The sequence below is a fragment of the Myxine glutinosa genome, chromosome 5, assembly GCF_964187855.1.
Source record: "Myxine glutinosa chromosome 5, kmMyxGlut1.1, whole genome shotgun sequence".
In the NCBI taxonomy this organism is placed as follows: Eukaryota; Metazoa; Chordata; class Myxini; order Myxiniformes; family Myxinidae; genus Myxine; species Myxine glutinosa.
This window is the reverse complement of record NC_136265.1, coordinates 97,319,934-97,331,462: the sequence shown is the minus strand read 5'-3', so window position 1 is coordinate 97,331,462 and position 11,529 is coordinate 97,319,934. Positions and strand designations below refer to the sequence as shown.

At 46.4% G+C, this 11,529-nt stretch overlaps 1 protein-coding gene across 1 annotated transcript in view; it reads right to left on the bottom strand.

Annotated features, from left to right (window-relative positions):
• Window positions 1–2,448: 2,448 nt before the first annotated feature.
• The window catches only part of LOC144892155 (uncharacterized), a 107,617-nt gene continuing 98,536 nt past the window's right edge, over window positions 2,449–11,529 (bottom strand). The window contains exon 14 of the mRNA XM_078777390.1: window positions 2,449–4,514. Coding sequence (XP_078633516.1) covers window positions 3,292–4,514 — 1,223 coding nt within the window. The 3' untranslated portion in view covers window positions 2,449–3,291. The remainder of the gene's footprint in view (window positions 4,515–11,529) is intronic.

Below are 11,529 nucleotides of genomic sequence, written 5' to 3'. Positions count from 1 at the left end.
AGCTTTGTGTCTGGTGCGGTGTCATGAGTGACAAAGAATAAATCACAGAGGCAGGGGGATAAATGCAGGGGATAAATTTACCTATAATCCCTGAGCTAATTAACACAAGAGCCACCTTCCGTATGTCCACACGTAACACTTATTCCGAACACCTGGAGCCGACTTATTTACATCAAGATGGCTATACGATAGTCAGAGCATATTAACTACACAATCTACCTGTACCAAAGTAATCACTGCCTTCCCCCGACAAACATAAGAACATATATACAAATATATCTATATATGTATACCTGCCAAGACGAGGAGGAGGTAGCATCCTGATGAGACTCAGCTAAGTGCACTGAATGACAACTGTCGGATTGGCTCAGCAGGTGAAAACTTCAACAGACTACAAAATCCAATGTGAGCACAAACTCGGACAGAAAGCCAGAGAAGGTACCCCCAACCCCACTGAGCAAAATATTCCCAAAGACTGGTGCGAATTAAAGATGTCACAAATGAAACCGAAACAGCAATGAATACAAAGATCCGGTTGCAAAAAATATTGTTGCTGTTTTGAGAGTGTACATATACCATCATTAAAGGTTAAAGGTTTGCCCCCTAGTTAGTCCACAAGCAACACGAAGGCCCATTTAGGATATTAGTTATGTCATAGTCTATGTGAGTGTCAGGCCATTTCCCTAGTATCATCTGCATTGTGTAAAAGAAATAAGATAGGCCCCGTTCATTTTGCCTCCACCCTCCAAATCTACCTCCTGGGGTGGAATCCATCCCGCGCCCCATTTTGGCTATTGCACCTCACATTAGGATGCTCCCTAGTCAAATGACACGAGGTAGGCCTGAGAGAGGGAGGAGCGCGGCGTCGAGGTTGAAGCGGGGGAGACAGCAACGGTAAGAGCCATAACCAATCAGGGCTCTAAGGACATGGCGTGAGGGGCGTGGTAAGGGCGTGCCTATAAAAGCCCACGCACAAAGCACTTGAGCAGGACTTATTGGCAAGTACTTATTGGCGATGACTCGTGGGGAAAGGGTGTGCTGAGTGGACTTATGCGAGAGGACTTACGCAACAGCACTCGTATGAGCAGGACTTCTGCGGGAGAGGCGCTTTGCAACAGGACTTGCACGATTTGCGCTTTTATGAGGACTTATTGGCGAGGACCCGTGGGGAACGGGCGTGCTAAGGAGGACTTACGCAACAGCGCTCGTATGAAGAGGACTGTCAGAGGACTGAAGCGAAGGACTGCCCTTGTCAGGACTTCTGCGGGAGAGGCGCTTTGCTATTGAACTTGCATTGGGAGCGCTATTGAACTTGTATTGGGAGCGCCTATGAACTTGTATTGGGAGCACATATAGCGCCTGTCCATCTATTACGTATGCAGCCACGCCAGCGTAACCGCCAAGCCCAACTTACCGTTCACCCCGTAATTGTCCGATCCGGACCAACGACGCGCGGGGAGCTTCTGCCGCCCTGACCATCTTCTTGGTCGGGGGCCGGAGAACAAGCTGCTGGACATCATCCCTGGACCATCAACAACCCAGTGTGAGTGTGTCTGAGTGTGAAACGGGCCCGTGTCCTGGGATAAGTAAAAGACTGTATAAGGCTGCACTGTGTGTTCTGCTTATTCTCATTGTACATAGTGTAATAAACCAATTGTTATTCCTTGTTTCTTCCTGATTCGACCGTATCAGTGATTTCATCCATTGGGTAAGCGTGGCACGATTAGAACCGCTCGGATCGGGTTTAGTCATTGTTGACGGCTCGGGTCACGGTTCGCGACCGCTCAGCGTTTCCACGATTTCCACCTTTAACCTTGATTCGGGCGGGGCTTATATCCTTGCTTACTAGGCGGCGATGGTACTTAGATATTAGTGATCAGTCCGATGACCCTAATCAACGCTGTCCGGAAGTGACATCATAGGTCCCGGGTCCCGTCGGCTAGTCAAAGACAAGGGGACTAACCCCACCTTGGTAAGGGGAAAAGGCCGACGCAGAGATCCGCAACAATATAAAGAAAAATATGAAGCAAAACATCAACAGACAAACATCGACAACTCAGTCAACGACGACAAAAGAGCAATGACAACAAAAGAGCCTTTTCTCAGAATGCAAAAAAAATGTCAGAACATGAGCTCACATTATTTGATGAACGAATGTCCACTATTTTTGCATTTGTATGCAAATTCGCTTTGGTTGCAATCTCCTTGTTCTCCATTGTGAATTTTCAGGTGCATTTTCAGGTAGGGTGTCCAATTAATAGATTTTCTACAAATTGTGCGTTTGACCGGTCTCGTGTCAGAGATGATGTTGTTTCCCTGCACATGCGAAGTGAGAAGCTGGGTTAAACAATTGGTTCCTATCTAATATTATGTTGTTATACATGGAGTAGTTTGTGATAAGCAAGCAAAGAGAGTGTCCATCCAGACAACTGAAAAACTGTGGAAATCCTCGTTCACCATTATTTTATTTTTTTTCCCCACAGATTTTACATTTACAGAATACAGTATGTGCATTTTTCTTCTTTGCAATATTCTTTCTCCCCATTGCTAATTCATATATATTTTAAAGTTAGAGGAGCGAATGAAAACTTTTCACACAGTGTACATTTCTAGAGGCATTCTCCATCGTGTATTCTCATGTGCCTTTTATGGTTGCATGACTGACTACAAGATATTCCACAACTTGTGCATTTGTAAGAGCGTTCACTATTGTGAATTCGCATGTGTCTTTTAAGGTTGGATGAATGATTAAAATATTTTCCACAACGAGTGCATTTGTAAGAGCGTTCATCATTGTGAATTTGCATGAGTCTTTTAAGGGTGGATGTATGATTAAAATATTTTCCACAACTTGTGCATTGATATGGGCGCTCATCGTTGTGAATTATCAAGTGGTTTTTAAGGTTGAATGCTCGATTAAAAGATTTCCCACAACTTGTACATTTCTAGAGGCATTCTCCATCGTGTATTCTCATGTGCCTTTTATGGTTGCATGACTGACAACAAGATATTCCACAACTTGTGCATTTGTATGGGCGCTCATCATTGTGAATTCTCATGTGTCTTTTAAGGTTGGATGAATGATTAAAATATTTTCCACAACTTGTGCATTTGTAAGCGCGTTTCACCTTTGTGAATTGCCACGTGTCTTTTAAGGGTGGATGTTTGATTAAAATATTTTCCACAACTTGTGCATCGATATGGGCGCTCACCGTTGTGAACTGCCATGTGTCTTTTCAGGGTTGATGAATACTTTAAAGATTTTCCACAAATGTGCATTTGTCAAAGCGTTCACCATTTGTGAATTTGCATGTGTCTTTTAAGGTTCCATGTATGATTAAAATATTTTCCACAATTTGTGCATTTGTATGGGCGTTCATCAGTGTGAATTGCCATGTGTCTTTTAAGGGTGGATGATTGATTGAAAGATTTCCCACAATTTGTGCATCGATATGGGCGTTCATCATTGTGAATTGCCATGTGTGTTTTAAGGGTGGATGAGCATTTAAAAGATTTCCCACAATTTGTGCATTTATATGGGCGTTCAGCATTGTGAATCGCCATGTGTGATTTAAGGTGGGAAGATTGTTTGAAAGATTTTCCACAATTTGTGCATTTGTATGGGCGTTCAGCATTGTGAATTGCCATGTGTGTTTTAAGGTTGGATCTACGATAAAAATATTTCCCACAACTTGTGCATTGATATGTGCGCTCACCGTTGTGAACTGCAATGTGTCTTTTAAGGGTGGATGATCGATTAAAATATTTCCCACAACTTGTGCATTGATATGGGCGCTCACCGTTGTGAATTGCCATGTGTATTTTAAGGTTGGATGAGCATTTAAAAGATTTTCCACAATTTGTGCATTCACATGGGCGTTCAGCATTGTGAATTGCCATGTGTGATTTAAGGTGGGGAGATTGTTTGAAAGATTTTCCACAATTTGTGCATTTATATGGGCGTTCAGCATTGTGAATTGCCATGTGTCTTTTAAGGTTGGATGACTGATTAAAAGATGTTCCACAATTTGTGCATTTATATGGTCGTTCAGCATTGTGAATTGCCATGTGTGATTTAAGGTGGGAAGATTGTTTGAAAGATTTCCCACAATTTGTGCATTTATGAAGGCGTTCATCATTGTGAATTGTCATGTGCCTTTTAAAGGTGGATGATTGATTGAAAGATTTCCCACAATTTGTGCATTTATAAAGGCGTTCAGCATTGTGAATTGCCATGTGCCTTTTAAAGGTGAATGATTGATTGAAAGATTTCCCACAATTTGTGCATTTATGAAGGCGTTCAGCATTGTGAATTCTCATGTGTTTTTTAATGGCGGATGTTTTCTTTCCTTTGTCACCCTTACAGAAATTATTCTCTGCAACCATTTCCTTCTGAGGTTTGTTGTGTTTGTAAAAAGTCCTGTTGTTCATTTCATTTGGCGAGTCCTCCTGGCGTGTGGCTGCGTCGTTCGTAAAATGAAGTGCAGTCTCCCTTGTAGATTCCGTGGATTCACCTGTAAATACAGCATCACATGACCTGTAAAAAATAAATCAGATTCTGTTCAATACTTGTAATATCATTCTGACAAACGCAACCAAGTCCAACATGAACATTTGTATTTGTTCCACTTCATAAAAGTAAAAAATTATTCTTTATGTAAATATACATTAAAATACCGTACAAAACTTTGGGTTTTTCCAATGATATTCAAACTTTGGGATAAATCGATTCAATTAATCAGTGAGAGGCCATGTGTTTATTTTATTGAATTAACAGCTAAAAAAAAAAGTGAATTTACATGTGAAACACATGATAGGCAGGTACTGCCTCCAGACCACAACCAAAATCGAATCGGCTTGTCCTCATCACACACCCAACCTGTCCACCAAGGTTTGTCCTAATCCAACCATAACATTTTGAGATATTTACAGACAGACAGACAGGGGTGAAAACATAGGTGGCGGAGGCAACAAGGTATATTCCAATCAAATGTTTGGTTCAAATCTTTCACATTACGATGAAGGAGATAATGGATGTTTGAGAAATTGCACCATCAAATGTTTTTTCAAACAATTAAATCATAACGTATGGGTTTTTTAAGTGTTACCAGTGTGTTTTTTTTAAGTTACCGGTGTGTACCCCGGTTTAGAATAGATACACCGTTTCCCTGCGTGTCGTAAGAGGCGACTAAAAGGGTTGGCGTCAGGAAGGGCATCCCGCCATAAAAACATTGCCTCAAAAAGAGAACCATGACAATTACAACTAGATATGGGCAGGGTACAGCCCGAAGTACCCCATGGGGGACCCCACTCCCTCACGTCAAAACTCAAGGTGGGGAACCCGATCGAAGCAAGGGTGGCAATCACTCCATTTATAACGACGAAAAGTCTGATGCCCGACGTGGAGATCGGTTTCTGAGGTTTGGGACATGGAATGTAGGGACAATGACAGGGAGATCAGGAGAAGTGGTGGAAGTATTGGTCAGAAGAAGAGTGGACATATGTTGTGTGCAGGAGACAAGATGGAAGGGAAGTGGTGTGAGAATGGTGAACGGTAGGCAGGGACAGAAATACAAGTTTGTGTGGCAAGGGTGCCCAGAAGGCCTGAATGGTGTTGGTGTCCTGTTTTCTGAGGAGTTTGCAGACAGTGTGGTGAGTGTGACTAGAGTGAGTGATAGGTTGATGATGGTGAAAATGATGATTGGAAAGCTCGTGGTGAACGTCATTTCGGGATATGCTCCGCAGGTTGGTCGGAGCGATGAAGAGAAGGACAAGTTCTGGTGTGCTATAGAGAAGCTGATGGAAAACGTGAAAGATAAGGAAGTTGTTGTGGTAGGAGGAGACTTAAATGTACATGTGGGAAGGAGTATGGACGGTTTTGAGGGAGTTCATGGGGGTTACGGATATGGTGTGAGAAATGGAGAAGGTAAAAGGATTTTGGAGTTTGCTGATGGAGCTGATTTTTGTTTTTTTGTTTTTTGTATACAAAATCGAGGCTCGTGTAAGAGCTAACATAAATGACAAAAAAAAAATGGACACATAAGACGAAATAAAGGGAGCGGGAGACAAGATGGGGAGAGAGGGGTAGCACACAAGTACATTTGAGAGGAGGGACATGAGGAGATCTGTGGGAGGTAGAGGGCTTGGGGGGGAGGAGGCGTGGGAAGGGGAGGGAGGGGGGAGTGGGAGAGGTAAAAAAAAAACACATGGACACTGCTCGGACGTCCAGGAAAGAAGTCAGTATTTCAGAAAAGTGGATCTGGGGTGAATTAATGGGGGTAGAAAAGATCAAGGTTTTGGATAGGGGAAGATATGAGATGGTGGTGAACAGCTGTTTTAAAGACCTGGAGGGAGGAGTGGGATTGAAGAGAGGGAGGGAGTTTGTTCCAGAGGCGGGAGGAAAGAGGAATGAAAGAGTGAAGGTGAATAGAGTCTTTATTTTGGCAGTTTCACCAAAAGAAGGTTGCTGGCAGATCTTGTCTGACCTGCAGGAATATTTGGGGGGCAGAGCACAGAGAGAGCTGGGGGAGCATGGCCGGAGAGGAGTTGGCAGAAGACAGAAAGACTACCTACGTGCCTGCGGTGAGTGAGTGAAAGGCCCTCGGAGTTAGCTTCATCACGGGAGATTCCAATGATTCTGAAAGATTTGGTTTCAACAGCGTGAAGACGAGCTAGGTGTGAGGCAGGAGCACCAGCCCAGAGGGGAGAACAGTATTCCATTAAGCTGCGGATGAAAGCCTTGTATGTGGTGAGGGGCTCAGGTGTGCCAAGGAAGGACTTCACATGACGGAGGATGCCCAGTTGGCGACTGGCTTTGGAGGCCAGCTTGGAAATGTGGTTTTCCCAGGAAAGATCATGGCAGACAGTGAGACCCAAAACCTTGAGTGACAGAACTTCTTGGAGAGGATTGTTCAGAAAGTAGATGGGAGGGTTGTCCAGTCGGTCTTTTCGGAGAGACAGTGAGAGTGTGAGATATGTCAGGATTGAAAGACATATTCCACTTGTTTGACCAGTGCGTGGTTTTGTCCAGGTCTGCAGACAGTGAGGAGGCTGCATACTGCCGATCTGAGGGATGAGGAATGGAGCGGCAGAGAGTGGAGTCGTCAGCAAAGAGATAGAGAGGATTTTTTAGAGAGTAGGAGAGATCATTGACGAAGATGAGAAAAAGCACAGGGCCCAGAACACTGCCTTGGGGAACTCCAGCCTGAACAGGAAGGGGATATGAGAGAAAACCATTCAGAGCCACACGTTGACGACGACCAGAGAGGAAGTCTGCAAGCTATGCATGGAGATTTTCATGGATACCACAGGAGGAAGTCAAGAGAATAAGAGAGAAAACGTCAGGGTGAGCGTTCTTTTATACTCAAGGCTCTGACATCATCCGTGCCTGCTCCACCAAACTCATAGTCCCATCTTAGCAGTCCTTGAGCCATTCAATCCCGGACCAATCACTCTTCTTCGGGACGTGGCCTCCCGAACCTGCCTGCTTGAGTTGCGATGTGACGGCTGCGGCACCAGCGGTAGTTGAATGTCCCAGTTCCGGTCGCTTTTATTTCGTGTTATAAATGTGGGATTTCCTGCTTGTGTGTGTGCTGCTGGTGTCATAAGGAACAGAGGAACAGAGGCCATTACATACAGGGGATAATTACCCAAAATCCCAAACTAATTAACATAACCCCACCCCTTGTGATGGGAACGAAGATACGCGCTTACACGACATACGGTCTGCCGGATCCCTACTTATGACACATGGTGTTTCGTCTTTTCCACGACAGTTGGAGCACACTACCTCTGCAATTCTACCTGGACGAAGGTAATCACTTCCCACCCCCTATAAACGTAACATGTCCGATTTATAGCAATCCTCAGATCCTTCAGCCATTGGTGACTGGTGTCGTATGAAACCATCTCGGTTTGTATTACTACAACGACTAAGGACGCATTGACCCAGCATATTTGTTGGAATTCGAAAATTCCGTTGGAAAGAATAAAGCCGTATATGACACTGACTAAAACATGATTTGTTGATTTGTTATACTCAGTTCCAGAAAGAGGTTAATAAGCTTGTAACATACACGTCAGATGGGTCGACGACAACCGTTGGCTACCTGATGGTGCGCAGGCGAGATAGGGGGCACCTCCGGGACACAAAGGTGATCCCGGGGGAGGAGGCTGTTTCACAGCACCACTTGGTTGTCTGCGACATAAGGGTGAAAGGTGCGAGGAGAGCTCGGCGGGTGAAGTACCAACCGAGAATGAAGGTGTGGAGGTTGAAAGAGGTGACAGTGAGGGAGGCATTAAAAGAGAGGCTGAGTGTCATGAAATTGGACCTAAGTTGAACCCAGGTGTTATGCTCGCTCCAACCACTGAGAGGCGTCTATAAGAACTCGGACAACCATCGCTCCGGATCATTCCTGTGACATATAATCTGTGTGACAGCGTAGACTCGAATGGTGCATATATGTCGATGATCCAGGCTTGCTTGCACTGATTGTTAATTGCTGGACTTCTCCTTGATTATATAATCCTGATATATTGCATAATCCTATTTTTACAGGTGTTGCCAGAGATCGAATTTGCATTAAACCTACCATTGGGACAATGTTGTGGATTTGACTTTTGACAACAATTAATGCAAATTCGTCTCTTCGTCTTGAACGAGAACGGGACACGAACGAGAACGACATGGCTGATAAGATGATCCAAGTGCCGATCTTCGGAGCAGACCCTCAGGCGACGGACGCGGCCGCCGAACTGACACATTGGCTGAAAATCTTGAATAACCAGTTCAATACTCAGGAGGCCGTCACCAATGAAACAAAACTCGCTGTTCTGCAATCAAAGGTGCACCATGCCGTGTACATGGCAATTGAACAATATGAGACGTTCGATGCAGCTGTGGCTGAGCTGAAGCGTATCTACATAAAAAAACGGAGCGTGGTCTATTCACGACATTTGCTTGCGACTCGACGACAACAGCCCACGGAGACTTTAGATCAATTTGCTCAAGACCTCCGATGCCTACTGAAGGAGAGTACCCCTGTGGTACGCACTCATGAACAAGTCTGTGATGACCTTGTCCGCGATTCTTTCGTTGCAGGTCTTAGGTCCCCGGTCGTCAGACAGAGACTACTTGAAGAAGCCGATTTGACACGAGCCGAAGCACTCCGGTTATCTCACGTGTATACAGACGCACGGGAACAATCCAACGTGTATGAACGCCCATACGTCACTGCGGGGACATCTCGACAGACTCAACCGGAGAGAGCTACCGCCGAGGTCATGGATGCAGCCTCGGCACCTCCGCCGGAATCTGAGACCCCGGCCACTCCCAAGGAGCCCGAACCGGGCTTGACGGTGGCCGCTGCAGCTGGACCCAAGTCCGGAAGTAACACCATGTGCTATTTCTGTGGGAATCAGAATCATCCCAAGTCTGTTTGCCCTGCTAAAGATGTGAAGAGTCATTTGTGCACAAAGACGGGACATTTTGCAAAAGTTTGCCGAGCGTCGCCGGGCAAGCGAGCCTGCTCGACGATTAATGTGCTTATCTCCGAGCCAGCGGTACGAACGGCGCGCCTCGCCTGACTTTGATGGGGATCGCCCCTTTCCGTGGGCCCCGAGCTGAGAGCTCAACCTTGGTGAGACTCGCCGCGCCGACTAAACAAGTGGCGCAAACACTTCAGTACGCGGTGCGAACGTCCTTGGCCGGCATCCTTCCGACACTCTGCCAACTCCCGGGATCGGCCACCCGATCGGTGAATGCTGGCTTTGAAACTCCGTGCATGGCACGAGCGCCCTTCCGGGGGCTGCACGTATGATCTACAAGCTACTTTAACGGCACGAAAGTTGGGAACTTCACGGGTGGCAGGAGCGCCCTCTGGAGGCGGCACGACTGGCCTACAGACGACCTCAACGGCACGAAAGACTTTAGCTGGTGTTGGATCCACACGCGAGGCATGAGCGCCTCGCCTTGATGACTCGATAACTACAGGTCCACCTGGCCTGGCTCGTGCTATAATCCCACTCATGATCGAGGGAATTTTTGCTAATGCTTTAATCGACACGGGATCCACGGATAGTTATGTTGATTTTCGACTTGTGCAGAAACATGGATGGCCGATTCTTGGGACAAGACGCCGAATCCTTATGGCCTCTCAGGGGCTATGGCTTAGTACAAAAGGGGAATGTCGACTGAAGCTTGTGATTAAGGGTCGAATGTTTCCGGATGTGCATCTAATGGTCTTACCAGCATTATGTGCAGAACTTTTGCAAGGACATGATTTTCTCAAGCGACATGGACGTTCGGAAATGGAATTTGGTGGTACTGATACTCTTGCTGTGTCTGCTCTTGCAGGGATGGAAATTGAGCCACTGTCCCTGTTCCCCAATATGACCACGGACTGTACACCTGGCGCGGTTAAATCGCGACGCTACTCACGAGCTGACGTGCAATTCATTGCGGAAGAAACGGCGCAGCTACTAAAGGAAGGTATCATAGAACCTCGTCGGTCGCCATGGCGGGCCCAAGTTCTGGTGGTACGAAGCGAATCGCATCGCAAATGCATGGTAATCGACTATTCGCAGACGATTAATCGGTTTACACAGCTGGACACCTACCCACTCCCGGGAATGGACTCCCTGGTTCGACAGGTGGCACAGTATTCGGTCTATAGCACTCTCGATCTGCGTAGTGCGTATCATCAAATCCCCATCTCCGAGGCAGATCGCATCTATACAGCGTTTGAATTGGGTCAGAGTTTATACCAGTTCACCCAGCTACCTTTTGGGGTCACGAACGGGGTCGCTCGTTTCCAGAGGGCCATGGACGACCTCATCGCTAAGGAAAACTTGACCGATGTCTTTGTTTACCTGGATAATCTCACAGTTTGCGGGTATGACCAGGAACATCATGATGCTAATCTGAAGCGCTTCCTCGAGGTCGCGCAGAGGTATCGCTTAACTATGAATGAGGCTAAATGTCGCTACTCTGCTCGCACAATAGATCTTCTGGGGTACACCGTGACCCACGGCTCTGTCGCTCCGGATAAGGAGCGTCTGCGACCCTTGCTCGACATGGTCCCGCCCTGCGATCGTGCTTCGTTGAAGCGTGCTCTCGGGCTGTTCGCTCATTATTCTAAGTGGGTCCAAAATTTCTCTGCGAAGCTCCGCCCACTTGTGGACTGTGAAGCGTTACCCATGAGCCTTGCACCCAAGGCCGCTTTCCATAACCTTAAGTCCGACATCGCTGGCGCCGCTGTGGCGACGATTGACGAAAATAAATCTTTTGTTTTGGAAAGTGATGCGTCGAATCATGCGATAGCTGCAACTCTCTCCCAAGGGGGGGTGCCCTGTGGCCTTCTTTTCGCGAATTCTCTCCTCCGCTGAGCAGAGACATTCGTCTGTCGAAAAGGAGGCGTATGCCATCGTCGAGTCGATCCGGCATTGGTGTCCCTATTTGCTCGGACGATGCTTCCAAATTATCACGGACCAACAGAGCGTTGCTTTTATGTACGACACCCACCATGCTCA